This window comes from Acaromyces ingoldii, assembly GCF_003144295.1.
Source record: "Acaromyces ingoldii strain MCA 4198 unplaced genomic scaffold FA10scaffold_2, whole genome shotgun sequence".
Classification (NCBI taxonomy): Eukaryota; Fungi; Basidiomycota; class Exobasidiomycetes; order Exobasidiales; family Cryptobasidiaceae; genus Acaromyces; species Acaromyces ingoldii.
In genome coordinates this window covers 1650976-1677225 of record NW_020290248.1, presented here as the reverse complement: position 1 = coordinate 1677225, position 26250 = coordinate 1650976, and the positions used below count along the sequence as shown (strand labels likewise).

Below are 26250 nucleotides of genomic sequence, written 5' to 3'. Positions count from 1 at the left end.
TCGCCGCCACTTTCTTCGCCACCATCACTACCCTCCTCCTCGGTCCTTACACATTCACACAATGGTAAGTCACTCGCGCTCGTTGTTGATTCAAGGGTCCTATCTGACCCCGTATGCCCGCAAAACAGGGTAATGACGGCGGCACCATCGTGCGGCGCGCCGACATTGTCCGCACAAGGGAGGGCGCCGGTGCCGCGGGCTCCAAGAAGGATCAGGGCGTCGTCGGGCGAGTCAAGGCGACGACGTGCGCCCTGTCGCGCCAGCCATTGCGCAGCCCCGTCGTTTCAGATGCACTGGGCAGGCTCTACAACAAGGATGCCGTCGTGCGCTACCTCCTCAAGCGCGCCGAGAGTGGCGGCACGGAGCGGGCAGCCACGACGACGAGCAGCAGCGCAGACGACCGCGTTGCCGGGCATCTCCGCGGGCTCAAGGACGTGACGCCGCTCAAGCTCGAGCCCAACCCGGCGCTGTCGCCGGCTGCAGCTCCCACTGCTGCTACCGCTGCTGCAGACGCCGACGATGAAGAGGCGCCAGCGCCATTCGTGTGCCCGCTGACGATGCGCGAGATGAACGGCCGGCACCGCTTCGTCTACATTGTGCCCTCGGGCTGCGTCATGAGCGAGTCCGGCCTCCGCGCCGTCGTCTCAGAGCAGCAGAAAAGGCGGAGTCCGTCTTCTTCTTCTGAAGACGACGCCGCCGGCGAGAGCAGAGGAAACGGCGACGAGGCAAAGTGCCCCGTGTCGGGCACGCCCTTCTCGGCCGCCTGCCTGGGCAAGCGGGAAATCGTCGCGGGCGGCGACGTCGTCGTGCTGAATCCCACCGATGCTGAGGAGACGGAGATGCGGAGGGCAATGGAGCTGGCGAGAGAGACCGAGGTCAGGCGCAGGAAGGAGCTTAAGGCGGCCGCCGCTGCTGCTGCTGCTGCTGCTGCTGCTGCAAAGGGCGTAGAGGCGGGCGACGGGGACGAGGACGCCGCGGCAAGAAAGGCGCTCAAGAAGGAGGAAAAAAAGCGGAGAAGAGACGAGGCCGCACGGCTATTGGCGGTTGAGGAGTCGGAGGCGAGAAAGGCAAACAAACTCGATGGGTCTCATGGGCCAACGGCACTCACGGCTGCTGGACAGCTGGCGGCCCAGGCCAAGTCGTCGACGCTGGCTAACGGAGGCAAGGAGCTCTCGGCAGCGATGCGCAGCATTTACGGCCTCGACAAGAAGAAGCCAGAGGGCGAGACGTGGATGACGCGGGGTACCTTCAACCGCTTTGCATGATTCGCCTGTTCTCGAACTCCTCCTGGACAGAACAGAGAGAAGGAACTTGACATTGTATTATTGTACAGATTATCCCTTGATTGTGCCCCTCTCCTTTTTCATCTCATCTGAGCCTGAAGCGGGTTGGGTTTTGTGTTGATACATGATTGAGTAATTGTAGCCGCCTTAGAGACGGCCCCAGAGCTGTCATGGACAAGAGAGAGAAAGACCTGTGTGAGCTTGGTTCATACCCTTGCCAGGGGGTATCTGCCTGTCTTACCTTGAATGTCCTGTTCCACTCGCCACTGGCCAGGTACTGGCCGTCGGAGGAGACGTCGACACTCATGACTTTTCCCGCGTCGCCGCTGAGTGTGCGCAGATGCTGCCAGTCGTCTGCGCTCCAGATCTTGACCAGGCCGTCGTAGCCCGCCGTGGCCAGGTATAGACCTGACTTGGGCAGCTCCATCGTCCCATCACTTTCCTTCGTGAGCGCGGCAGTATGGCCGTTGCCCAGATCCGCCAGGCGCTCGTCATGGGCACGAAAGAAGCGGACATCGGCGACGCTGCTCTTGTGTGCCGGGATAATGTACTGGCACTTGAGATTGCGCAGGTCCCACACCCGCACCGTGTCATCGCCACTCGCACTGACGACGTTGAATCCATTGGGGCTCCAGTCCAGGGCCAGAATCTCGCGCGCGTGGCCGTCGAGGACCATGGCCGTCCGGCCCGTGCGACAGTCCCAGATGCGTCCGATGGCGTCCAGGCCTCCAGATGCTAGCAGCGCGCCATCCGGCTGGAACTCGCACGTATACACCTCCTTCGAGTGGCCCTCCTGCCGAAGAAGCGATGTGGCGGTGGCAAAGTCCCACAGTCGCCAGGTGCCATCGAAGGAGGCTGAGGCGAGATAGTCGCCCGATGGATGGAAGGCTACTCTCGCCACTCTCGCCTCGTGACCTGAAAGTGTCGAGATGGGCCGGTCGCTGTACGGGTAATACCATGTCAGCGCGGGATCAATCTCTATTCAACGGGTCACCTCAGCTCTATGCCTTACCTGTCCAAGCTCCAGAGGAGCACATTGGCATCTGCAGCTCCCGTGGCCAGGTTGACCGCTGCGCTGCTCTGCGACACAGTGGCGCGCGGATGCCACGCCAGCCCTCCGACCTTGTCATTGTGGCCCCTCAGCGACATCTTTTCGCGTGCACTGGGGATGTCCCAGAGGCGTACGCCGCCGCTCCAGCTGCCCGTGGCCAGAATCTTGGCATTGGGGGAGAAGCGGACGAGGCTGACGGGGCGGGTGTCGCCCACCTGAGACCCCAGATTGGTATATTCTCGGATGGGCGCAAAGAGGGCTTTGCGCGTGGCGACGATCTTGGCGATGGGGATCTTGGCCTGCTCCTTCTGCGATGCGATGCGTCGCGCAGCACTGTAAATGGAGGAAAGGTTCGTTAGCGGAGACTGCGCATGTGCATGTGAACGAGGCCACTCACGCCTTGAGAGAGTAGACCGCCATCGATGTTCTCGCCCTCAGCAGCTCCTGAGACCCCTCTGTGAAGAACTCTTCCTCCTGCTCGTCGTCGTCGTCCTCTTCCTCGCTCTCGCTCCTCACATCCTCGTCATCCTCATCGACTTCGCCGGCCTCCCTCCTCCTCTGCTGTATCTTGACAAGCACCTCGCGAAGCCTCTCTCTCCGATCCGGTCTTCGCTCCCCAAAACAGGTGATGGGTTCGCCCAGCTCTCGCAGCCGCGAGCGGACCTTTGCGTCGTCTGTGGGGACGGCCATGTTGCGCGCCTTGGCTCGTGCGTCGAGCATGTCCATCAGCTCCTTCTGCTCCGCCCTGGCGTGGGCAATCGACGAGGAGGAGGCAGGCTCCACATCGAGCTCATCGGCATCGATGCCGAGCTGATCGACGTCCATGTCTCCATCATCGCTCATCGTGTTGAGCCTTGCTCTTGCGAGAAAGAGCGCGTGTGAGCGTGTGAGCGTGTGAGCAAGAGCGAGAGAAGAAGGCGTTGCATGCATCGAGAATCGCGCTTCTGATCACGTGTAAAACAGGCAAAACAACTTTTGTGGCTCATGCACGGACGAGCTCTAATCGTGCCACAAACCGCCGCCGCCGCCTCCGCTCACCGTCGACATTTGCGCCGCGCCCGCGCTCCCCTCCTCTCTGTGCACTGCCACATCGACTTGACTGCCTGTGCACAGAGAGGAAGTAGCAGTAGCGACAGCAGCATAGTGTCGGGGGCGATGATGAGGGACGGCATGCTCTTCTTTGCTTTTCCTGCTCTGGCGCTTTTGCTTGCAGCCTCACCCAGCCATGCTGCCCAAAATGTCTCGTTTGACAACCCTACGCACATGACGTCGCATATTCACGATGTCGGCAAGGCATGCAACGTCAACAGAACCCGCCTTGCCCCAGACTCGAACCAGCTTCAGGGCGATTGCGGCTACCTGGCCTGGTGTGATCCGTCGACGAACACCTGCAAAGTAAACGGCTGCCGGACCGATGAGTATCCCTTTGGGTACAATAACGTCGATAAGAAGGTGAGCCTACCTGCTTGTTCATCGTTGTAGGATCCGTCAAGAAGTTGCTCATTGTCGCGTATGCACAGGTATGGCCTCCGAGATGTGGCCGAGGCCAGTTCTGCCCCGACGAATTCAGCTTCTGCATGGACAAGAACCCAGTAGGAGATCCCTGCCAGCTGTCAAGAGATGGTGCGTGTTGAGCACTCTATAAGATCGAGGGCGAGAAGGAGACTGATAAAGCGGCGTCTCAGATCAATGCGTCAGCGCAGAGCAAGGGACAAAGCCGATTTGCCTGCACAATGTCTGTCAGCTCATCAACGCAACCGAAGGGTCACAGTGCCTCTGGGAAAACACCATCTATACCGACTATGTCTCGTTGAGCGACACCTACGGCGATGTCATCAGCAGGGATAATTGCATGACTGGCCTCTACTGCGACGTGCCGACGTCGCGCTGCCTTGTGCGCAAGTCCGAGGGGCAGGCCTGTTCCGCCGACAAGGAGTGTGTTTCGAGCAACTGTCTCGATCCCAACTACACCTCCGAGACGCCCATCAACAATAATGCGACGGGGACATGTGGCCCAGTAGTCTATACCCAGCTTCGTGGGCCCAAGCCATACATCTATGTGGTCGTGGTACTTGGCATCGTCATCGCGGCCGTCATTCTCTGCGCCTCCCTCATGCGCCTCCACCAGAAGCAGCGACTGCGCAAGAATACGGAGCTGCGCCAGTATTGGGAGGAGCAACGGCTGTTGCGACGCAAGCTGCAACTGGCAAGGGAAGAGGTGCTCCTCATGGCTCAGCAGCGTAGCCACCAGAACAGTCCTGCAATGTCTCTGTCTTCTCTGCCAGGCGGCTTCAATAGCCGAAGGTCGAGTGCTATCAATGTGGCAGGGACGGGCACTGCGGTCGCAGAAGGAAGCAACACAGTCCGACGAGGCGCCAATGGCTACTGGACAGCCGCGAATGACAGCATCCCAAGTAGTCCTCGCCACCGCCTAGGAGCCCCAACGGGAGACCCAGACTACCTCTATGCGCCCGTTACGCCACTCAACGCAGATGCTGCTGCCGCTGCTGCTGCTGCTGCTGCTCATGCTGGTGGCGATGAGAAACGCGCCAGAGGCCGCGACCGGTTCGAGCCACCGGACCGCGAGCGTGATCACTCGAGGAGCTACGACGAGACGGACCCGCTGCGCTCCTCTGGCCCCCTGCACTCGCGCATCACTCTAAGCGAAAGCAAAGAGAGCTTCAACAACGAAGACTTTGTCGATGCGCCCCTCGCCGACGAAGCGGCCACTTCGTCCGCCATTGATCCCTTTGACCCTTCGTCCTCGCGCAGCCGCCACTTTGCAAACGGGACAGACCAGGTCTCGCGTAATCGTTTGGCTGCCGCAAACAGCCTCGCGGCAAACGGCAATGGCGCCTCGAAGATCTCGCCGGGCCAGTCGACATACACCCTTATCTGAACATCATCACTACTACGCCTTGTATCATATGGCCCCTCTAATCCATCTATACCTCTCCATGTGTGTTCTCTTCCAAGGAAAGCGGCTGAAAGAAGCAAATTGTTCATTCGGACGGACGAAGGATGAAAGGCAGCGAGGCATAGGAACAGAAAAAAATGTGGGGGGATGGACGCTGTAACGACAGTGATAATGTGGTGAGGAAAGGGAAACGAAAGTCTTTAAAGTGCTGTAGAGAAGAGAGAGAAGAGAGAGATAGAAAACGAAACAAGAAGAAGATTGTCCATGACGGCTGTGTCGCCGACGTTTGAGGGTTTGGAATCACCTCTTGAAGAGAGGGGCCTTGAAGCTCAGCTGGCTCGCCTGCTGGCGCACCACATGATCGCGCACAAAGGACGTGCTGCTCACGTCCGTCGAGGCCTCGCTGAGAAAGCTCTCCTGCCTCTCCAGGCCCCTGTGTTGTCCCTTGGTCGGGGTTCCGAGTTTCGTCGGCGTGCCACCGTCGGTGCTCGTAAACTCGTTCAGGGCCTTCTTTCGCTGCTCCAATTGAGCAATCTTGTCGCGGACGCTCGGCAACACGACGCTGCTTCCGCGCAAGTTGTGCGTGCTCGTCGATCGCTCCAGGCCCCGCTGGTCTTCACCGCTGCCGCCAGTCGTCGTCGCATCGGGGCGTGGGATGGCAGCCATGCTGATGGATTTGCTCATCGTTTCCTGCTTTGACGGCGACTTCTGTGCCACGGGCCCGAGTGGTCGGACCGTGGGTGGCGCGGAGCTTTCTCTCGTGAAGCCTTCTCGGCGACCGCCGGCAGCGCCACGCACAGCGGGCCGCGGAATCGACGAGACTTTCGGTCGGATGGCTTCGTCGTCTCCGAGGTCTAGGCCGAGACCCCGGGCTTGGTAGGCGTCATCTTGCACGATCGTCTTGCTACTGTCGCTCGCCGTCAGCTCAGACATATGGGCGCTTTCGGGCGTGTTGATCTCGTCCACCGATGTCGCTGGGGAATAAGAAGAGCGAGAAGAGGGTGATGCCGTGTCCAGCGATGCGCTGGAGCTCGCGGGAGAAGCACCGGGCACCTTCTTCGGCGACGAGGCTGCTTTCTTGGGTGGAGAGGCAAGCACAGCTCTCTTTGGGCTCCTGTTCTGCACGCTGGCGCGAGCAGCATTGGGAGGCGGGATCTGTCCGGGCTCGACCTTGGCTCGTAGCGTCTGCTTTTCGACGGCCTGGGCTTGTGACGATTGAGGTGGGGTGGGAGATACCTTGAGCGGTGAATCGCTTGTGGCAAACGTGAAGCTTGACTTTGACTTGAGCGCGCTCTTAGTCGGTGAGGGCGCATTCTTGCTGGGCGAGATGGGCCGTACGCCAGTCGAAGTCGACTTTCGCTGGGCGCTGTGCTTGAGGTCGAGGTTGGAGCTGGCACGGGGAATGGCCAGCTTTGTTGGTGACGGATTCTGCGACTGGAACTTGGGCGGCGACCGGGCAATCGGCGTAGGACCGTCGTCAAAGTTCTTGTCCGCCTCTGCCGAAGTCCGACGAGTCTGTTGATGCTGAAGCGCCTGTCTGGGGGCCTCATACTCAGAGTAGTCGGCATCGCCTTCCTCGTTCTCGCGCTCCTCTTCTGGCACCGTCTCCGTCCGAATCCTCAACCTCTCTTCTTCCTCGTCAAAGTCGTCGTCATCGTCGTCGTTGTAGCCCTCGTCCTCGTCATCTTCCTTGATTCCAGGGGCGCTTGTGACCGTATCAGTCGAGTCGTCTCCGGCCTGGAAACGAGGCTGCCTGCTCTCCCACGCCGGCGTAGATTCTCCCTCGAGGCGGGCAGACCCAATGACCAAGTCGACCTCATCGACAGAGTCGTCATTGAGTCCCAAGGTTCGGTCGGCCACGGCTTCGTCCTCGCCGTCGTCGGAGTCGTCATCTGCCAGATCATCGAGGGACACGGCCGTGGTGGGCACAGCAAAGGGCAACTTGTTGTTGGATGAGTGGACATAAGGCTCGCACGAAGGGTCAGAGGGCCCTGTCGCACTCGAGGTGATGGACCGCTGCGACGGTGTCGCCTCGCCCTTTTCTTCGACACTGATGCCAAGACCCATGGGAGGGCTGACCTCGTCGCCGGTGCTGTTGCCATTGCTGGGCGCCTGTCCTCCTCGTCTGGCCGTTGCGCTGCGGATGGCATGATTGATGAAGTCAAGCGACTTTTGGTGCTGCAGGCGGCGAGAATCATTCTGGAGGCGCTGGTGGGCAGGCTGCAATGGCTGGCCGAGCTGGTAGCCAGACGACGGTTGCTGTTGCATTAGCTGTTGCTGTTGCTGCTGAGGCAAACCGTGGGGTCCGTTGAGGACGGGATACGATGGCTCGACATGCGATGTGATGCCAAGACCCTGCTCGACTCTTGCTGAGGGGCTGCGAAGGGCTTCCATCGATCGGATGCGGGCGATGTTGGGCGCCTCGGAGTCAGACATCGCGTTTCGGTCATGTCCTCCCTTGGAAGCTACGGGGTTCCAACTCCTCGCGACCACATTGGCAGAAGGGTTCTTGATAGGGGGCGGATCAAGAGAAACAAAGTTGACGACACGCAGCGGCAGCTCAACGGATACGTCGGCAGAGAGGGAGCTGCTGACGGAGACCTTGATCGAGTAGAGGACTTCGACGTGGCGGCCACGCGAGACGGTCAGAGCATCACCGGGCAGGTTCATGTAGTGGGAGAAGTCGACAGCACCACCGCCACCGTCAACACCAGTCCACCAGCCGCGAGCAGTGACGACGCCCTTGGAGCCCTTCTGGCCCATCTCTAGAACCTCTTCCGAGATCTTCTTACGGCTCGTCGACGTCGTGCACGCGTCTGGGTCCACGTAGGTGTCGGTCGGGTCGTCTGGGGCAGAGATGCCCATGTCGAACTCAGGTCGAGGCCGGTACAGAGTGACTGTGCGAACGAGGGCCAAGGTCAGGCTCTTGACCTTCTTGCTTGTGTCGTTCTGGATGTTGACATTGACGTAGACGCGCTGTCCGGCAACCCAGGTCGTCCTGTGAAGCGAAGCGGTTAAATGTACCTTGCCCGAGCCACCGAGGAAGAGACCTTTACTGGCACGGGCTTGAACTGGCCGGTGCGCGCTCGAAAGCACCACGGCGGGGTTGAGGTAAGGGTAGAGCTCAACGTGACGGTAGAAGTGAGCAATGGAGCGATTGGGGTTGCTGCCGCTGCTCTTGAGCTTGACGGATCCAATGACGATGTACCGCACGAGGGCATGCTTGCCGCGGTAGCTTCCCTTTGCTCCCTTTCCGACAGGCATCTCCAGGGCAAAGGGAATCGAGTGGGTGCCCTCCTTGCCGCGACAGAAGCCTTCGTTGTCGGGATGAGAGGCAAAGCACGGCAGCGGCTCCCAACCTCCGTCCGCCTCAGGCGAACTGAGCGAGGGCGTGCCATGGAGCACGTAGGGTCTCGCCGGTCCGCCGACTTTGCGCTCACCATAGACAACAGTAGCATGGTGGTAAAAGATGTGGCGGGTGTCATCGTTGAGCAGTTCTGATCGCAGATACGTCAGCAGGGTTGCGGTATGAATGCAAAGAGAACAGAGCATAACACCTACCTTCGAAACCAACGACGCGGACTTTGGGGTGGGTGAGCATCAAGGGGCCATCCTTGTCGTTGTTCTTGCGAACCTTGATCTCAAGACGACCGCGGAGGATACCACCCTCGACGACGAGGTCGCTCTCCAGAACAAGGTCAACGTCGACACGGGCCTTGCCCTGCCGGCCTTGCTCGAGCACTGCGGGGGGCATGGCCGCATTCATTCTGGAAGCGCCCGATTTCGTGGAAGCGAGAGAGTCTGTCGAGCCGCTGGCGATGCTCTCGCCTGCCATGGACGAGGCCGAAGAGGAGGCCGACGAGGAAGCGACTTTGCGGTTGCTGTTGGCTAGCAGTCGGCTCAGCTCTCGCGAGCGGCGAGCTGGGGTGGCAGACGTCGAGATGAGCGTCGGCTGGCGGTCGAGGAGGCTGACGTTGGACCTGGATGCCTCTTCGCTGAGCATCGTTGGTGCGCTCATCTGTCTCTTGTGCCTGCTGACGACAGCATCGTTGCGCTCGTTGTGGTCAGCCTGAGAGAGGCGGGCCGATGCAAGAATGCTGTCTTCTTCGGCCGTCTTGACGCGGCCGGGGAGGATCGTCTCGCCCTGATCAAACGAGGCATTGAGCTTGTCGAGGCTGACCATGGCCTCGCCACGCTCGGCTCCATCGAGTCCCTTCCAGCCTCGCTGACTCCTCATCGACATTTGCGATGTCGACTTGTGCAGAGTTTGGCTCGCTCGGTTCTGAGCCGCATCGCGGGGCTGCGCCTGCTGTGGCTGCTGTAGTTCCGCTTCTTTCTCATGTTCACCGTGAACATCAGCAGTTGCATTGGGGCTCGACATGAACCGTGGCTTGGGCGGTCCACTGCTGTGGGAGCGTTGTGAGCTAATGACGCTGTAAGTTCGGCCGGTCACGCTCTCAGCTGCCGTCCCTTGGAGAGGAGCCGTCTTGGGTCGGTTCGTGGTAGAGCTACGAGTCCTTGCAGTACCGTTGCGGCTCAGACGGCCCTCCTCGTCGAGGCGAGCAGTTTCGGAACCATCAGGACCATAGAAGCTGCCGACGCGAAGCGTGGCGGGGCCATCAAAGGCCTTTTGGCCTTGCGCCGACGAGTCTGACTTTTGACGCTGATGCTGGACGGGTCTTGGTACGGGGAGTTGGTTCCTCTGCTGCTGCTGCTGCTGCTGCTGTCGCTGCGATGGAGGCTGGTTCGTGCCCACTTCGGACGGAGGTTTCATCTGGCTTGCAGCCCTGTCGGCCTCGACATAGCCACCAAACCCGTCTGGAATCAATCGCGACTCTTGCGTGGCAGCCGTCGCCGCCATCTCTGACGGACCTCGCAGCTGAGCAGACGCGTGTGACGAGGAGTAGGAGTTGCGCCGGCCCGAGCCTCGATTGAACGAGCCGCCACGGCCACGGCCACGAGTGGTGAAGGAGCCAGATCGACTGCCGCTGCGAGGGATTTCCGATGTGCGGCCCAAGCTGGTTCCGGATTCGCTGCCAGCTTCGCTGGACCTGTATTGCGACGAAAGCGAGAGGGAGCTCTTGCTCCTTCCCATGCCCGACGACGAGGCCGGGGGAGGTCCGCTGCTCGTGTTGGACCGGCCACCACGCGAGACCATGGTATGTGTGCGCGAGAGGTTGGGCTGCGATCGTTGCTTGCGGATCGTAAATTCACGCTTCAGGCTGCTGTTGCTGCCCTTGCTCCTCAACGACGAGTACGAGGTCGCAGAAGAGTCAGTCGTGGGCGAGGTGTCGGACGAGTACATGTCTGACGGTGTGCTGTCCCACCTCGACGAGTCGGAGGACATGGCGGCCACCGCTGCGCCCAGACGCTTGTTCCGATTCATGGGACCCGTCGAGTAGCGCTTGCCGTCGCCGCTTCCCGAGCTTGTTGTCATGCTATCGGGCGAGGAGAGCGAGGAAGGCGAGCCGTCGGTCTCTGACTCTTCGCGGCCCATGACGCCCGGTTGGCCGCTGGCAATGCGGACGCGCCTCTCGTCAGCCGATGAAGACCCGCTAGATGCGATTGGCGGACGCCGAGGCAGCTGTGAAGAGGCAGATTGTTGTTTAATCTGTAGTGGCTGTGTGCCCGATCGGGGACGAGGACCATTCAGAGGCGCCGCTCGTGGTTCAGGAGGAGGTCCCATGTCGATGCCGAGACCAGAGAGACCTCTAAGGTTGGTGGACATGGCTGCCACGCCTGCGATCAAATGCGCTTGAGTCTCTTTGAATGTGAAAGTGTGTCGAGAAGAAAAGGTGGTGCAATGAGTAGAAGGAGCGAGAGGGGGGGAGGAGCGAGAGAGCAGACAAGCAGGGTAGAGACTGGAGGGAAGGAGGTGGATTGGAGACACACTCTAAGGGCAGGCAAGAGCGAGCTGTTGAGCGTACCGGTTCGACCGAGAAACAGCAGCATCGTTGCGATCAACATCTATCCTTTCCCTCGATACACGTCTATTATTCTCCAGCCAGGCTCTACGGTCTGTTTCGATGGTGGTTCCTCCCGACGGCGTTGCGCGATATGTCATTTTCCATGGCCCTGCAACTAAATGTTGCTTATGTAAGCGCGACCGGCACGGCTGTGTTGTGTCGACAGCCAGCCTTTCTGGACCGCGTCCGAACCATGCTCCGCTCAGCTTGTCCCCATTGCCCACCGGCCAGTTCACACATGGCCTTGGAGGGATTGGACACGTTCGAGCACTGCCTAGCAAGGCTGCATCTTCTCCGCAAAATTTATTTCGGTCACGTCGCCAGATTCGTGGTCCGCTAGATTTCCTCTACTTTAAAACGTTCTGTGCTCCTAGTTGCCAGTCTGGCCCGCTTTCATCATTTCTGTCTCCCTGAGTTCCGGAAGACCGTGTGAAGGGGCCAGGCCGGGGATCAAAATAGCGGCGTGGCTTTTCTTTTGGAGCTGGTCCCGAGCGCAGGCGCAGGCGCAAAGTCTACCTACATGAGGGCCAGACTACTGCTTTTTGTTTTCACTTGTGGACTATTATCCCCTGGGTCCGCCTGCGAATCGCTCGCCATGCGGTCCGATCCTCGTTGGTCCGACGTCGTGTGTGCGCGCGCGCATTCAGGGATTGAAACGTAAATAGCAATAATGGAAATACTTCAAAGATGAAAGCCTTCCTGTGCAGCATTTGCAACAAAAACAAGAACGGCCGCCAGAACTTTTTACCCTTTTTTAAACAATAAACAATAATTCTGACGTTGCCCTGCCGACCCTGCCACTTCTGGACTATTCTGCTACCTACTGCTCTTGCTTTCATCCAGGAGCTTTCCCGCGCTCGCTCGGAGCATCCACCACGTAGCGCGCGAGCATAGACGATCGGCTAGCGAAACGTCGGCGAAACGTCGACAACCCGAGAAAGGAGGTCCGTGTTATCGTAGTCCAGACTCGTCTGGTGGGACGCACCTTGCACACACCCTTTGGAACACGGCCTCTTCTCCCATATGGGCAATTAAAATTCCTCTCTATTGCGCGTCACACGATCAGTCGCGGACGAAACGATGAGGATTTGAGTGGATCCATCAACCATCAACCACTACTATGGATCCAAGGCGAAGCAAGGGCGACGCCGACTCCTTCCATTCGTCATCGTCATCGGCATCGGCAGGCGGCTCGGTGCGCGTGGACAGTGACGCAGCAGCGGCGGCGTCGACGGCTGCGGGGAATCTCTCGGGCGTCCCCACTACCACGACTAGCGGTGATACTCTGGCAAGACCTTCTGGTATGGCGCCAGGCACACCTCCTGCTCTTTCCATCGATCCAGGCACACCAACACCATCGCCCAATCCTCGGTCCTCACACCATCATCCTCCCCACTTTGCCTCGCCGCTCCGTTCTTCAATTCACCCCAGGGGCGGGGAAGCTGCTTCATCAGGCTCCGACGAGGGCAGCTCGAGGACCGTGTCTGCAAACGCCTCTGCCTCCACGCTCTTACCGGGCGCCAAGACGCCAGACGTCTACGTCGGCGGAGCTGGCGCTTGGAACAGCAACCAGAGCAGCGGCAGCGACGCTGGAGGTCTCTATCGGTCCAATTCGCACCAAGATCAAAAGAGCAGCGATCCCTTCGAGACAAACTTTGGCGCCTCGATGGATGAGCAGAGAGGGGACCATCGTCGACGCAACTCGATGTTGTCGCATTCAGTCGACATGACGCAGTCGCAATTGGCTGTCAACAGCACAGGTGGTGCTCAACGAAGCATGGCAGAGTCTGGAGCCGAGCCAGGCTACACGCACCAGTACGAAGAGGCTGTGGGTGGCCTCAATTCGAGCTCTTCAGGGCCAAGGCTTGGCGGAGGTTACGCCTCGTCGGTCGAGGGCGAGTACTATTCGGCCCCACCATCAAGGCTCATTTCGAGAACTCCCACGCCGGTTTACAGCGGGGCAACAGCCATGCAGCAGCAACCTCCTCGACTCTCCAGCCCAGACTTTGCGGCATCGGGGTCGACTGCAACGACGACTACCGAGAGCGAAGACGAATACGAGTCAGACTACACTGCCGCAACGGCAGGTGGCGGTTTAGGCGGGTGGGGCGCCTCCTTCTTTGGCTTTGGAGCAGGGCAGGGTAACGGGATGAGGGCAGGCTCGAGCAGACGGGGGCCAATGAAGAGGTATGCAAAGGGTGGAGGATATCACGCTTTGTCGACCAAACAAGGCGATAAATGGGACTATGATGATACGGGCACGCCGCTTGTCGAGTCGCAACGGAGCAATCACGCTCGAGGAGCAGGGGGGACGGGTACTGGAGGCAAGAAAAGGTGGAAGATGTATGATGCACAGACCGGTGTTGCTTCGCATCAGGATGCTCCTTTGCGATTGCGCAGGGGTAGCTCACCCACGGACCGAAGACGGCAATCACATCGGGCCAGAAGTGGTCGCAGGTACTCGTCTTCGGGTTCGCGGTGGAACCCATTCAGGGCCATATCATCCCTCCTCTGCAAGACCTTCCGTACTTTCTTCGGGCCGATACACCCCATCACCATCTTCCTCGCTCTCGCCCTCATCGCCGGCTTCGTCACGTCGGTCACAATGCTCATCATCTACATTCTCAACCCCGATAAGGAGCCGTTGCCTTGGCGAACATTCTGCCAGCAACAGATGCCGTTTCCTCACGCCTACGCTGACGCACTCGCGCCCGTCAATGTCATGGTAGGCATCATGACTGTCGATAGCAAGTACGAGAGGCGGAGCATCATTCGAAACACATACGCAAAGCATACCCTACCTACGGACGAACATGGCAATCCGACTGCCAATGTCCAGGTCAAATTCGTCCTGGGCAAGGTCAGGAAGGCGCATGCAAGGCGTGTGGCTCTTGAAATGGAGGCATACAACGACATCATCGTCCTGGACCTTGAAGAGACCATGACCGCTCGAAAAACGCACGGCTTCTTCAAGTGGGCTTCCGAGAATGCCACTGTTCCATTCCTCAAGCCAGTTGCGGAAGATGCTCATCGAGGTGCCCAAGATACCGTCGTTGCCAGCCCTCACTCTCCTGGTGGCTTGGCTAACTTCGACTACACAGCCGATCACAACGGCGCTGGTCCTTCCTCCGATGGTCAGCAGCAGCAGCAGCGGTACGAAATTGGGTGGAAGAAGGTCGACTATGTTGTCAAGGCCGATGACGATTCCTTCATCTTCCTCGACGAGCTCGAAAGGCACCTTCGCGTAGCTCCCAGGAGATTGACCTATTGGGGCTACTTGATCAAGAACTGGTTCATGGGAGGCGAGTGCTACGCGCTATCATTCGATCTTGTCAACTGGATGGCCCGCTCTCCAGAAGTGGCTCGCTCAGCCAAAGGCAAGGAGGACACGAGGACGCCGCAATGGATCGCCCTGCATCCCAATCGATCTTCGATCAACTGGGTATCGGAGCATTGTTGGATCTACGACCACCCCAAGGGAGGCTCGCCATACTCGCACGGCTTCCTCTTCCCAGACTATGTCGAGAGGATCAAGCTCGAAGGCAGAAAGGGCCTTAGCGAGCAGGAAATCGCTTGGCGTGGCGGCGAGAGGGCTTCGCATTGGTACTCAACAGTGACAAAGTGGCATCAAAAGTACATCGCTCCGAGGCAAGACCTGACAGTTGAAGAGGAAATCGAGGCTCTTGTCGAGGGTGGTGGTCGCTGGGCGGGTAGCTGGGTGCGAGGTTCCGACGGGAGCTCTTCGGAGGTCTGGGTACCCTACGACGACATTGTCTACGAAGCCGACGACCAGAGGCTCAAACCTTCTGGGACCAACGAGATGGGTCACTCAGCCATGGCTTTCGACGTTGGTCTTGAGCCTAATTCGGGCCTGCCCATTTATGGAGTACCCGGAAACGAGAGCGCGATTACTGGTGACAGAACTATGATGTCAGCTGTAGTTTCACCTCCTCCTTCCATCGACCGCGACCAACCCCACGTGGTAGCACGCTACTTCGATAGAAGGGAAGGTGCGCGTTACATGACCGAGGATGATGGCGACGACGCCGGTCTCCTGCACAAACGACGTGATTTCCTCGATATTGCATCGCTGCCAAAAAGCTTTCTCAAGGCGCATCGAGAGCAGTCAGAACCAGGTCCTCTGCCCCCGAAAGCACAACAACAGGGCTTCACCGTCATCGATGGGAATCAGATCCGGCTTGTTCCACGTCCGACGTCGAAGGATGGCTTTGGCGACTGGGCATCTCTACGCGCGAGGCGCTACCTCAACCGACCGCACGGCGGAACTGTGGTCGTTCACTATCTGAAGAAGACAGAGTGGTGGCTCGAGACAGCGATGGTGTTCTTGGGCCAGACAAAGATGTGGCAGAACGGCGCAGGCGGTGTGGGCAGAGAGTGGAGGATGGGAGGAAGCCCACTCGTCAGGCACGATGGGTATATCAGTGAGGGCAGGAGTCAGCCTCGGCCTGATGGGAGCGTTGCACCTGGTGAGGGAGTAGCAATCGAATACGACGAGCATGTGGACAAGGATTCGTGGATGTACGCGGATCAAAAGAAGGGCTCGTCGAAGAACAAGAAGCCAAAGACGCAGACGAAGACGAGCATGGTGACTTCCTCATCCACTTCGTCATCTGATCACTCCCCATCTGTGGATTCGGGTGAGAAAGCAGCCCTCCATCACAAGGGAAAGACGCCGAACGGCGAAATCTCGGGCCAGCAGCAGCAACCGAACGAAGCTCTTCCTCTTGGCAAGAGACCAGCAGACCCGACAGTCCGGAGCTCATTTACAAGAAGCACACCGGTAGGCCAAGGCGCTCGCTTCGCGAAAATTGCGAAAGAAGGTCCTTGACCCTGCCAGTCAAGACCGTCAAGATACATCTACCCTTTGTCTTCTCTTCCCGCGCACCGCGACGATAATTCTTCTTTCAAGGGATGGCCCCTCTATATTCTCAGCCTCAATACGATAACGTCAGCAGCATGTACGAAAAGTTGTTTTCTCTTTGGTAATCATCAGACGAGTCACTCTCAGTGATCTATCTGCACATGACCTTACATTCTGATTGCTCTTCTTCCAGTGTATGAACCGGGCAATTGTCATCTAGGCTTAGGGAAGTACCGACCCAACCCAAGCCGCTGCAGCCACGATAGTCGCCATTGTCATCACTGCCACCGAAACCGCCACCGGGGCACTGTTCATTTGTAAAAAGAAAAAGGAAGCGTTGTAGGCCAGATCTCGCCTGCCTCCTTCTTAACCTCATCGTCGAGTCCTGCGAGTCCAGGTTTCTTCGTTGCTCCCACTCCTGTTCCCGCTCCTGCTCTCTTCACAGCTGGCCGACCGGTTGCGTTCTTTCCGTCCTCTGCTGAAGCTTCTTCATACGTCTTTCCTTCGAGGATTGTCTGACGCATTTCCAGCTCCTGCGAGCTCGATTCAAGCTTCCGAGCGCTTTCCCTTTCTGTTTGAGCAAGAGTCAGAACGAATTGAGCCGAGTTCAGCAATTTTCAAGAGCATAGTCAAAGTCGATGGCTCACGAATCTGGGCGATTCGGCCTAAGAAATTGTCCTTGTTCTCAGCACGCTGGCTGTAGAGCAACCTGGGTGCGATTGATAGATAGACAACCATTAGATTCGACGAAGCTGCAGAGCGGAAGCAAGAGTCTTCAACGTACCGGAGGCGTCGCATGCGCTCTTCATTCTCAGTACGAAGGCGAGAAATTATCTCCTCTTGCTTGCATGACATCGCTTGTGCCTTCTCGCTCGTCTCGGCCAGTGTTTTATAGATTCTCGAGACGCTCGTTCTGAGAAGAAGGTCATTGCTCTTATGTCGGAGGACTACCTAAAGTCTTTCGCAGGATAGTATCTCACCCGCAAGTTGTAACATAGGCGCATACATCCTTGACAAGGCCTATGCCTTTCTTGTACTCTTCTTTTAGGCTGCGCTCCTCTCGCTTCTTGGTCTTTGGGTTTTGTGAAAACTCGTGGACCTTGTTGATCAGTCCTGATAATCAAGGGACCATCTTGAGTTAGAAAGTGAGGGTGCCGGCCGTCAAGTTGCCTTACCCTCGAGAGCTTGCAACATCCTGAGTCGATCATCGCAACCCTCTGGCCCTCTAAGAATGACATGAGGGAAGGGGCGCGCATACAGAGTGATCGGCCCACAAAGACCACTCACTCCATCTCTTCATCGTCTGTCTCTTCAGGCGAATCGCTCGCAAGGTCCTCTTCATTCCATAAGTCATCAAATTCAAGCCCTCGGTCCCTTCTTCTGCTTGTTCGCGGCTTCTTTCTGCGCCTGCTTTGTAGATCACTCTCGCTGCTGTCGTCATCCGATAAGGATGACAAAGACGGTTGGTCGAGATTCTCGTCACCAGATCTCCCCTGTTGCTGGGCGCAGCGACCGGAGCCGTTGAATGCTGGGCGTCGAAGAGGGTTGCAGGGTAGCGGTCGCTCCTTTATATGAAGCTTTTTCTTGAAGTCATCTGTGTGAACATGGAAGCAAGGAAATGGCAAAGGACAATGTCAGTCCAGAGGATCGAGAACAAGCATGGTATGATACGAAAAGGAGAGAAGAAGAAATTGGAAGGAAGATACGATTAGAAGAAAGTTGAAGGAGAGGGAGTCAATCACCAAAAGTAGTCTTGCTCGAAGAAGCTTTCTTGATTCGAGAGGAGCCCTTCGCCCTGCCGTGCTTGTGAAGACTAGATCTTTGCCGACTCATGGTATTGGTCCTCTCTCTTCCCAGACGCAGAAAGCTATGAACGCAAGGCAACCCTGCAACGAATGTTTTGGAATGCGAACAGAAAGACAAGGATAGAAAGAGACGGTGGTAGTGATGAGGCTACTGGTGACAAATCGACGCGTGAGGATAGGACGGGTGCAGAAAGTGAATCTCCGCCGTCCGTGCGCGTCTTACTCTCTCGTTGATGCTGTCTCGCTCCGGACTGCCTTGCCGCTCTCAAAAATGGCCTCGTCTTCTTCCTGGCCTTTCAGCCGGGCACGGACGATCTCGACGCTGACCACGGTGCAACATGGGTCCGCCATCGCATTTGGCTCTTTTCTCATTGTCCATCTCGCCGCGCCTGCCGTTGCTGTCGTTGCACCCTCCGGCGAGGCGGTCGAGTTGGCCACAAAGACGATGGTGAGCACTCCCCATCCTACGTTTCTCCTTACCGCAGAGGTCTCACATCCTCTTTATACCCTTCAGATCCTCGGTAGAGTGTTCTACCAGAATGCTGTGACGGAGCTAACGATTGTTTGGGGAGCGCTGGGCCTGCACCTCGCCTCGTCCTTTGCAAAGCGGGTCATGCTCGCTTTACCGCTTCACAAGAGGAGGCCATCATCGTCCAAAGGCGACGAAACAATACAGGGCTATTCGATTCCGGAGCATGGTCCCACAGATGCATCAGCACACCCTCCACCACCTCAGAAGCGCCGACGAAAACCTCTCTCGTTCCCTTCGATCCACACGCTCACTGGCTTCATCCTCGCCCCAGCCGTGGCGCTACACGCGGCTTTGAACCGGCTGGTGCCCTCGCGCTCCTCTGCACCCATCTCGGACCTTTCCCCTTCTGAGCTCGACTACTCCTATGTTGTGCACGGCTTCCAACACGACTCCAATGCCTCATGGCGCGCCATCACGTACGGTCTCTACGCCGCACTCTTGGCTGCTGGCGCCCTCCACGTCGCTGGCGGGTCCGACAAGATCGCGAAACGTCTGCAAAGCAGACGAGGAAGGCGGGTCGGCAACAGTGGCAACAGTCACAGCAGCGGCAGTAGCAGTACTATCGAAGTCGGAGACTCAAAGTCGAGTCCGAGGGCAGCAGCAAAAAGCATCGATGTGGCCCGCAAGGCCCAAAGGAAGAAGACCGCTACGGGTGCTGTTGCTTTGTTGGGTGCTGGATGGCTTGGGTGGGGCATCCGAAGAATGAACCGAGAGAGCGAGGGCTTGATCAGCTCTTGGTCTGCAAAGCGGGTGGGTCGCCACTAGAGTGCAGACCTCGACCATTGCTTGACCGTTGCTGACCCACACTCTTTACTTACCAGTTTGACGCTTGCTATGCCGCCATCTGGCCTTACAGTGCGACACGGTAGCCCTGTCTTGGGCGATGGGAGTAGACGATAGTAACATTGTGGGTTAGTGTGATAGGGTACATGTACATTGATCCTCCAAATTTTTGTTTGCCGTATTACTCCTTGCCAATGGCAGTCATCTGACAACACCCGTTCTTGCTTAGCTCTCTTTCTCTCGAACGATCCGCGTCCTCTTGAGATAGCCCTCGTATCACAGCCCGCTTTCCCTGGCCATCATGTACCACTCATCCTCTACGAAGACCTTTTCGGGATCGCCGATGTGTCCCTTGCCCCTATGACATGCCTGCGCGTGCTTCCACCAGTAAATTTCGGGCACGTTGACCGGTGTGCACTTCCTCGATTCGACGTCAATCCATTTGCCACACCCGTGGCACTTTCCCTGCAGCATCTCCTGGCGATCAGTAGGGTTGCTCGAAGGCCGAGCCACGACTTGGAATGCGACGGGCGGGTCCATCGGGCGAAGGGTCGAAGGGAGAATACCATGCGTATACATCATGTGATAATTGTACTGCGACGTCTTTGTCTTGAAGAAGCACGTCTGCTCCTTCTCGAAGCAAAGTGGGCACAGGCCTTCCTTCTTGACACCGACGCCGCGCACAAAGCGGGGTGTGTAAAGGTCCAGGAGGTTCTCGATTGGATTGCGCTCTCCGATCTTGCGCTTGGACCTTACCTTGATGGACGAATCGAGGCTGCAAAGGTGGTGTAAGTACCTTGCCTCGAGGGGCAACGAGAACAATCCACCCACGTCGAATTGTCGACTTTCACGATAATTTCGCTGTGACATTTAGGGTCAAGAGGTGATGGCACCCGGTAAGCGCGATACCATTCTGGAAACGAACGAAGCTTCTGTGGAATCGTGCCTGGAAAGGGTCGAAACGGGCCACTTCCCTGCTTGGATTGCTCCGTCTCATGGATTGCATGCCCATATCCTTCGTTACGATTCATCTTCCTCTTGATTGAAGGCGTTCTCTTTCTCTTGCATATGCCAGACTGCTTCTTGGACGACGAGGAAGTTGAAAGTGAAATGAGCGTATTGGCAACATTGACCATTTCGGCAAAGGAGCCCGACGAACTCGTCTGGCTGCAGTCGGCGGATCGGCTCTGCTGGTGCCTTCCATTCTCTCTTGCATCTGCGAAGAGACGGCGCGTACCTGAGCGAAGCGTCCGGACCCTTTTCGATGGTGGTGCCGAGTCTTGAGAAAGGCACACTTCGGACGAGCATCTCTTGAGGCGCTGTGGGGTCGACAAAGTAAGACTACTTGTGACGATGGGCTCATCCGTCCTGGCCCTTTTTGAGTGGATATCCCTTGTGATTGCCTCTGCTCCCTTCGTCGCTTTCGTTTTAGCAACCGCACAACTCTCTTCGCTGAGCTCGAGGTCGACCTCGGATGGTGTCACGTCTCTGCTATCGTCTCTCGACTCATACTCTGTCTCGCTCAGATCCGCACGGGCTTGAAAGTTCTTGACTTCGGACAAAGGCTTTCTCTTGAGCTCTCCAAAGGTCTTACGGGCCACAATGCTCGGTGACGATGGTGGCGTTTCTTCCTCTTCCTCCTCGGACTCTTCGGACAGATTTAGGTCTGTAAGAGACTGCGCATACATGTGTACAAATCAGGTTATTGTTCTATGGCTTTGACCAAGATACTCACACGGAACTCATCGCTGAATGATTGCTGGCTCGATAGGCGATACGGCGAAATTGTTGGCTCGACAGATTGTTGAGAGCATGGAGCGGAAGCGAAAGTCTGTGAAGAAGAGTCCACATCGAGGCTGTCGTCCGAAGAAGGCGAGAAGATAAATCCCTCGTGATCCACCCTTTCATCGACCCTCTTCAAAGTGTTGGCGAGAAGATCGTGTCCCTCGTTGAGCCCCGACTTGCTTCGAGTCATGAAAGAAGGTAACAGTCCTGGCTGCAAGAAGCCGCAATGTGGAGTCGTGGGTGTTGCTTGGCTCGCCCTTGTCGGTGTCGCGCAGTCTTCGAGCTCGGGAAAAAGGCTCGAGATGAGATCCTTTCCACGCCTTGTCCCTGGCGTCGCCGGAACAGCATCAGGCCCCTGGTCCGCTTTGCGCTCGTACGAACCAGCGTATGAACTCCTTTTTCGGCTGTGCGCGCGAAGCGTACCAAAAGGTCAGAAGAGTGCTTGCATGAGGGACTCGCGTGCACCTACATTAACGTCTGAACGAGTGGCGTGCTGCAGCTTGATGACTCTTTACGACGCATCTTGCTGATCAGCTCTTTGTGGAAGGTGTTCTCGCAGCTTCCAGCACCAAGTTCTACAGGCGAGCTTGGGAAACTCTGGGCCTCGCAGTCGTCGGCAAAATCCCAAGTCGAAGACGTCGAAGACGAAATGGTTCGCTTGAACGGGAGAGCCCGAGAGAAAAGACGCTGCGGCCTGGGTCTTGCGCCCCGTCTATACAGATGCAGATTTGGGTCCAATTCGTGAGTCTGTGATTCCTGCGCAGATTCTTGATTCGATAGATTGGAGGAAGTCACCGGTCTGGCACACAGACTTTCAACTGTGTGCTCAGAGCAGGACCTCTTTTGTGATAGGAAGAGAGGTAGATACAGGGAAGGAACACGAGCGAGAGGAGGGGAAAAAGAGAGAGAGGAGACTTTGAATTGAAATGGACAAGCGAAGCTCACCGCTTTTCTATATCTTTGCCCTTGTAGTCGTCATCGTAACCCGGAGGTGCAGGGCTGTGTGAGCCGCTGCCACTTGCATGGTTGGTGATGGAAGAAGGGTCACTCTGTTGTTGTTGTTGAAGGACGATCTGGCTGCCGTCAGGCTGTGTATGCAATCAGAGGTGAGCTAAAAGGTCTCAACCAGCACGACACAGGCCAGGTGACTCACCGCCTTAGCAACAATGGTACCCGTAGCAATCTTCAGCAAGGCCTTGCGCCTGACACCGTTGATGTCCTTGTAGATGACATAGGCGGAGCGACCAATGGAAGCAGTGTTGCCACTGATGACTTTGGCCTCCGAACCATATCGGTGCTCAATGACCCGCGAGCTTGCCTGTCCGCCGTCCCGCACCAGGTTGTCGGTGCCTTCAAGCAGGCCGTCGAGGACCACATTGGCGGCGATGAGGCTGCGATTGAGCGCTCCTCTAAAGCCCTTTGGGGGCTCTCCAGGCTGTCCGTCTGCTCTGGGCTTAGCTTGTATTCCAGTCTTCTTGCCAATCTGGTCGCCGACGCCAGATGCCACCGACAAGATAGCGTCGCGAGTCTGGTTGCTAACCCGCGCGGCACCTCCGCTGAACCGATTGAGCCTCTCTGCCGCCTTGTGTGTTCGAGGGCTGAATGTTATGGGAGGCCGACTTGACGTGGTGCTGGCTTGGGTAGTTGTACTAATGCCTGTGTTAGAGCGCTGGACAGCTGCGTCGTTGGCAGGTGCAGGCGTCGACTTGTTGACGTATGAATCGGCGGCCCCAAGCATCTTCTCGCCCGCCCAGGTCGATCCTGATGTAAGGACGAAATATTCAGTCCTTGCTCATACGCTTCATGCCAATAGCACGCGTGAGGCTTACCCTTGACAACGGTCCTTGAGATGAAGTCGGCGCCTTTAAGGAGCCAATCGTCCTTGTACTGCTTGGAGAGCTGGCCACTCTCATCTCGAGGCACGGTTGTGACGGTTACAGCTTCGTCTGCTTTGTACTCTGTCTTTTCATCAGGCAGCTCGAGCAAGACAGGGTCCTTTTCGTGGCCGGCGACGCGCATCTTCGGATCTTCTTTGAGCTGCCAGGGTCCATCGATTGTGCCAAGAAGATCGCCATGATCGTCGAGCAGCTCGATAGTGCCCTTTCCGGTGGCATCATCGTGAAAGGCGCAGTACTCGGAAAGGATCTCTTCAAAGAACTCAACGTCGCTTTTTTCCTTGCTAAGCAGCTGCAGTCGAATGGAAGCTCCAGGCAGGTCGGATGACGGGAGGACGTAGGAAGACGATGAGCGTTCCGGGACAACGCGCTGGCTGGCCTTGATTGGCAGCGAGAAGCCGCTTTCGATCTCCAGCACCACCCAAATGTCCGTACTGGGAGGAATATGGTCATGAGCGCAAATGGACACTAAACACATGAGCGCGCATACAGGCTGCTACTCACGCCACATCTGCCTTGCCCTTTTCCTTGGGCGCAACTTTGGGATCATCAAAGGGATTGTCGACATTGACAGTCACCAGCAGGACCCGGAGCGATCCTTGGGCTAGTTCGACATCCGGATCTCCTTGGAATGACTGCGATGTGGCAAAAGGGAAGTTCAGCAAGGCACGCTCGAGCAGCTGCGCCTTACCTCGCCGCCACTTTCTGACTCACTTGGAGAACTTTGACACCGGGTATCTCTTGAATTAGGACGCCGCGCGGCCCAGTGTCTTGAGAAGTCGAGCCTTCTGACATCTCGACCATGAGTGCTGCAAGCCTGCCTCGATTTCAACGAAGACCGTAGATGGTGCTCCGAGGATGAGTGCGAGCACTTGTTCCAGGGTCCTTTGTTCTCTTTTGTGGTGGCTGTGTACAGTACAAAATGTTGCGTGGCACGCACGGGCCAGCGCGGGGTGGCTTTCGAGCTTTCGAGCTCCATTTAGTGTGCGCTGTCTTTGAGTTGTGCTGTGCGTTCGGACAATTTATTCACAGAGACGCCAGAGGAGCCTCCGTTGCTTGTGTTCCCATACCCAACTTGTTGCTTTCATCTGTTTTGCATTCAGCTAGAGCGGGGAGATCGACAGCTATCGTCATATTTTGTTGCCTTATGCTATGGTCCCACCATTGGTCGAATGTGGCGAAGCCAAGATTGTTCCTTGCGGAGATTAGTCGCCAGATGTATCTCTCGACGGTGGGCCGTTGGCTGAAAGGGCGGCGTTGTCACCCCTCTTCACGCCCTGCCACTCTTCAGGGAGAAGGACCAATTTTCTTTCCTTTTCAAACATACTGATCCTCTTCATCCCAACTGTCCTTTTACGGCCTCCAGCTCCCCCTGCGACCTTCTATCGTCCAAAAAGAACAGACCACCAACAACAGGGCACACGACAGGGCGGGCATAAATGCGCTTCCCAACAAGCTGGGCAACGCTATTCCTTGTCGCCGGCTCCGTGCGTGTTGCCGCCGACCCCTGGAGCCGGCCTGTCGACGAGGCGGTCGCTAAGCAATCCTATCCAGGCTATAAGTCAGGTTATCGTCTATCTTACAAAACAAAAGAGCGCGTTACAAACATGTGGCATCGCATCGAAAAGGTCCGCCCAGTGCAGGTTGCAGCCCGCAAAGAGGTCATACGAGCCCCCGAGAACGTCGACCTAGGCCCAGACATCAAGGACCGCCTCTGGCGTAGCGATGTGATTGCGACTCCAACGATCACCTACCTCAAATTTCCGGTGGGCTTTGTCTATGGCACTGCTTCTGCCGCGGCCCAGGTCGAAGGCGCGGTCAAAGCGGACAACCGCGGGCCAAGCGTGTGGGACTCTTTTGCCCACCTGGTTCCTGGCGGTATGAGGAACAACGACACCTTTGACGTAGCCACCAATTTCAGGTATCTCTATCCCCTCGATCTGGCCCGTGTCCGGGCTATGGGCGTGAAGGCGTACAGCTTTAGCGTGTCGTGGTCTCGCGTAATGCCCCTTGGTGCGCGAATAGATCCGATGGTTCGAAACATGACTCTAGCAAGGTCGAGCTGATGAGGCGTGTTTTCTCTCACAGGCCGAGGCGACGTCAGTCCAGAAGGGCTGCAGTTCTACGAAGACCTCGTCGAGGAAATCAAACGCCACGGCATGGAGCCCGTGGCCACTCTGTTCCACTGGGATGTGCCACTGGCACTCCAAGAAGACTACGGTAGCTTCTTGAATGAGCAGATTGCCCAGGACTTTGTCGACTACGCCTCCCTCATGTTCACTCGACTAAATCAGAAGGGCGTCAAGCTCTTCTTCACGTTCAATGAACCTCAGGTCTTCTGCAATCAGCGATTTGGGCTGTCTATTCAACACATCCATGGCTGGAGCGAGATACCGAAGAATGTCAGCTACCTTTGTTCCGGCAATCTTCTCAAGGCACACGGTCGGGCACACGAGCTGTTCCAACAGCTACGTCAGAACAAGACGATTGCAGGGGACTGCAAGGTGTCGTACAAGAATAGCGGCTCGTACAATGTCCCCTATCGGAACCACAATGAAGATGACGTCGACTCCGTGCAACGTAACATCGACTTTGGTCTGGGACTCTTTTCAGAGCCTATCCACAATTCGGGAAACTATCCGAAGGTCGTCCGAGAGGAAGTCCCCAAAGAATGGCTGCCAGAGTTGACAAAGGAAGATCAAAGGAGGCTAAAGGGATCGGCCAACTTCTTTGCGACAGATTACTACGGATCGACGGTGAGCCGATCGACCGAGCTGGACGGTGGGTACAAAGCATGCGTCCGTAATCACACCCACCCGGCATGGCCCGTATGCACAGACACCGCTACCGTCCTGGAGTCTGGCTGGCCCTTGGGTGAGAGCTCTGACTCAACAACCGAGACGTGGTTGTACAGCACTGCTGGCGTCTTGCGCCACCATCTCAAGCAGATCAAAAAGCACTTTGACGTCAAAGAAGGCATCTACCTCAGCGAATTTGGCTGGGCTGAGAAGGGTGAAGCCGCCAAAAAAGATCTCGGAGACATCATGCTGGATGACGGCCGACAACGCTACTACACTCAGTACCTGGGAGAGGCACTCAAAGCCATTGAGTATGGCGGCATTCCCCTGCTTGGCGCCTTTTGTTGGAGCGCCACAAGCAACGTCGAGTGGGAGGTAGGCCTCGAGAGCAGATTTGGTCTCCAGTCGGTCAATTACTCGGATCCAGAACTGCCGAGGACCTTTCTCGGTTCCTTCTTTGTAGTTCGAGATTTTTTCAAGAAGCATCTCCACCACTAGATATACTACGAAGCTTTGCATGTCGGTACTAGATCATCGAAATGAACATTAAGGT

General features: G+C 57.1%; 9 protein-coding genes across 9 annotated transcripts; 5 read left to right on the top strand and 4 right to left on the bottom strand.

Moving 5' to 3' along the window:
• The first annotated feature begins 9 nt into the window (after positions 1-9).
• On the top strand, positions 10-1458 carry FA10DRAFT_265579 (DUF602-domain-containing protein). Its single transcript, XM_025521121.1, has 2 exons — positions 10-64; positions 129-1458. The coding sequence occupies exons 1-2, from the start codon at positions 62-64 to the stop codon at positions 1263-1265; spliced, it is 1140 nt and encodes a 379-aa protein (XP_025378930.1). The 5' UTR covers positions 10-61; the 3' UTR covers positions 1266-1458.
• Positions 1327-3227, bottom strand: FA10DRAFT_265578 (WD40 repeat-like protein). The gene is made up of 4 exons (XM_025521120.1): positions 2732-3227; positions 2296-2667; positions 1525-2224; positions 1327-1448 (listed from the first exon to the last, which is right to left on the bottom strand). Exons 1-4 carry the CDS (start codon positions 3175-3177, stop codon positions 1431-1433), a joined length of 1536 nt encoding a protein of 511 aa, XP_025378929.1. The 5' UTR covers positions 3178-3227; the 3' UTR covers positions 1327-1430.
• Positions 3228-3346: 119 nt separating this feature from the next.
• FA10DRAFT_300316 (hypothetical protein) lies at positions 3347-5291 on the top strand. Its single transcript, XM_025524823.1, has 3 exons — positions 3347-3786; positions 3855-3957; positions 4020-5291. The coding sequence occupies exons 1-3, from the start codon at positions 3490-3492 to the stop codon at positions 5231-5233; spliced, it is 1614 nt and encodes a 537-aa protein (XP_025378928.1). The 5' UTR covers positions 3347-3489; the 3' UTR covers positions 5234-5291.
• Positions 5292-5551: 260 nt separating this feature from the next.
• FA10DRAFT_284654 (hypothetical protein) lies at positions 5552-10979 on the bottom strand (the record flags this gene model as incomplete). Its single annotated transcript, XM_025523935.1, has 2 exons — positions 5552-8748; positions 8813-10979. The coding sequence occupies 2 exons, from the start codon at positions 10977-10979 to the stop codon at positions 5552-5554; spliced, it is 5364 nt and encodes a 1787-aa protein (XP_025378927.1).
• A 1075-nt stretch (positions 10980-12054) lies between these two features.
• Positions 12055-16246, top strand: FA10DRAFT_265575 (hypothetical protein). The gene has a single exon (XM_025521119.1). It carries the CDS (start codon positions 12338-12340, stop codon positions 16064-16066), a length of 3729 nt encoding a protein of 1242 aa, XP_025378926.1. The 5' UTR covers positions 12055-12337; the 3' UTR covers positions 16067-16246.
• Positions 16247-18132: 1886 nt separating this feature from the next.
• On the top strand, positions 18133-19701 carry FA10DRAFT_265573 (hypothetical protein). The gene is made up of 3 exons (XM_025521118.1): positions 18133-18352; positions 18419-19186; positions 19258-19701. The coding sequence occupies exons 1-3, from the start codon at positions 18176-18178 to the stop codon at positions 19303-19305; spliced, it is 993 nt and encodes a 330-aa protein (XP_025378925.1). The 5' UTR covers positions 18133-18175; the 3' UTR covers positions 19306-19701.
• Positions 19331-21464, bottom strand: FA10DRAFT_265572 (hypothetical protein). The gene is made up of 3 exons (XM_025521117.1): positions 20955-21464; positions 20051-20895; positions 19331-19994 (listed from the first exon to the last, which is right to left on the bottom strand). The coding sequence occupies exons 1-3, from the start codon at positions 21192-21194 to the stop codon at positions 19496-19498; spliced, it is 1584 nt and encodes a 527-aa protein (XP_025378924.1). The 5' UTR covers positions 21195-21464; the 3' UTR covers positions 19331-19495.
• A 271-nt stretch (positions 21465-21735) lies between these two features.
• FA10DRAFT_73835 (hypothetical protein) lies at positions 21736-23859 on the bottom strand. The gene is made up of 5 exons (XM_025525674.1): positions 23614-23859; positions 23404-23534; positions 22834-23333; positions 22158-22765; positions 21736-22092 (listed from the first exon to the last, which is right to left on the bottom strand). Exons 1-5 carry the CDS (start codon positions 23701-23703, stop codon positions 21946-21948), a joined length of 1476 nt encoding a protein of 491 aa, XP_025378923.1. The 5' UTR covers positions 23704-23859; the 3' UTR covers positions 21736-21945.
• A 114-nt stretch (positions 23860-23973) lies between these two features.
• On the top strand, positions 23974-26239 carry FA10DRAFT_239245 (glycoside hydrolase). The gene is made up of 2 exons (XM_025519176.1): positions 23974-24912; positions 24988-26239. Exons 1-2 carry the CDS (start codon positions 24339-24341, stop codon positions 26193-26195), a joined length of 1782 nt encoding a protein of 593 aa, XP_025378922.1. The 5' UTR covers positions 23974-24338; the 3' UTR covers positions 26196-26239.
• The last annotated feature ends 11 nt before the right edge of the window (positions 26240-26250 follow it).

Excerpts from the sequence above, each read along its gene's own strand:
- FA10DRAFT_265578 (XM_025521120.1), bottom strand. The coding sequence starts at position 3,177 with ATGAGCGATGATGGAGACATGGACGTCGATCAGCTCGGCATCGATGCC. Across the intron at positions 2,668-2,731 it reads GCGGTCTACTCTCTCAAGGC|TGCTGCGCGACGCATCGCAT; the intron begins GTGAGTGGCCTC and ends CTCCATTTACAG. Across the intron at positions 2,225-2,295 it reads CTCCTCTGGAGCTTGGACAG|CGACCGGCCCATCTCGACAC; the intron begins GTAAGGCATAGA and ends TTACCCGTACAG.
- FA10DRAFT_300316 (XM_025524823.1), top strand. The coding sequence starts at position 3,490 with ATGATGAGGGACGGCATGCTCTTCTTTGCTTTTCCTGCTCTGGCGCTT. Across the intron at positions 3,787-3,854 it reads ACAATAACGTCGATAAGAAG|GTATGGCCTCCGAGATGTGG; the intron begins GTGAGCCTACCT and ends GCGTATGCACAG. Across the intron at positions 3,958-4,019 it reads CTGCCAGCTGTCAAGAGATG|ATCAATGCGTCAGCGCAGAG; the intron begins GTGCGTGTTGAG and ends GCGGCGTCTCAG.
- FA10DRAFT_265575 (XM_025521119.1), top strand. The coding sequence starts at position 12,338 with ATGGATCCAAGGCGAAGCAAGGGCGACGCCGACTCCTTCCATTCGTCA.
- FA10DRAFT_265573 (XM_025521118.1), top strand. The coding sequence starts at position 18,176 with ATGGCCTCGTCTTCTTCCTGGCCTTTCAGCCGGGCACGGACGATCTCG. Across the intron at positions 18,353-18,418 it reads AGTTGGCCACAAAGACGATG|ATCCTCGGTAGAGTGTTCTA; the intron begins GTGAGCACTCCC and ends TATACCCTTCAG. Across the intron at positions 19,187-19,257 it reads GCTCTTGGTCTGCAAAGCGG|TTTGACGCTTGCTATGCCGC; the intron begins GTGGGTCGCCAC and ends TTTACTTACCAG.
- FA10DRAFT_265572 (XM_025521117.1), bottom strand. The coding sequence starts at position 21,194 with ATGACTCGAAGCAAGTCGGGGCTCAACGAGGGACACGATCTTCTCGCC. Across the intron at positions 20,896-20,954 it reads CATTCAGCGATGAGTTCCGT|TCTCTTACAGACCTAAATCT; the intron begins GTGAGTATCTTG and ends ATGTATGCGCAG. Across the intron at positions 19,995-20,050 it reads GTGAAAGTCGACAATTCGAC|CCTCGATTCGTCCATCAAGG; the intron begins GTGGGTGGATTG and ends CCACCTTTGCAG.
- FA10DRAFT_73835 (XM_025525674.1), bottom strand. The coding sequence starts at position 23,703 with ATGGTCGAGATGTCAGAAGGCTCGACTTCTCAAGACACTGGGCCGCGC. Across the intron at positions 23,535-23,613 it reads CCGGTGTCAAAGTTCTCCAA|TCATTCCAAGGAGATCCGGA; the intron begins GTGAGTCAGAAA and ends GCCACATCGCAG. Across the intron at positions 22,766-22,833 it reads CTCAAGGACCGTTGTCAAGG|GATCGACCTGGGCGGGCGAG; the intron begins GTAAGCCTCACG and ends TCCTTACATCAG.
- FA10DRAFT_239245 (XM_025519176.1), top strand. The coding sequence starts at position 24,339 with ATGCGCTTCCCAACAAGCTGGGCAACGCTATTCCTTGTCGCCGGCTCC. Across the intron at positions 24,913-24,987 it reads GTCTCGCGTAATGCCCCTTG|GCCGAGGCGACGTCAGTCCA; the intron begins GTGCGCGAATAG and ends TTTCTCTCACAG.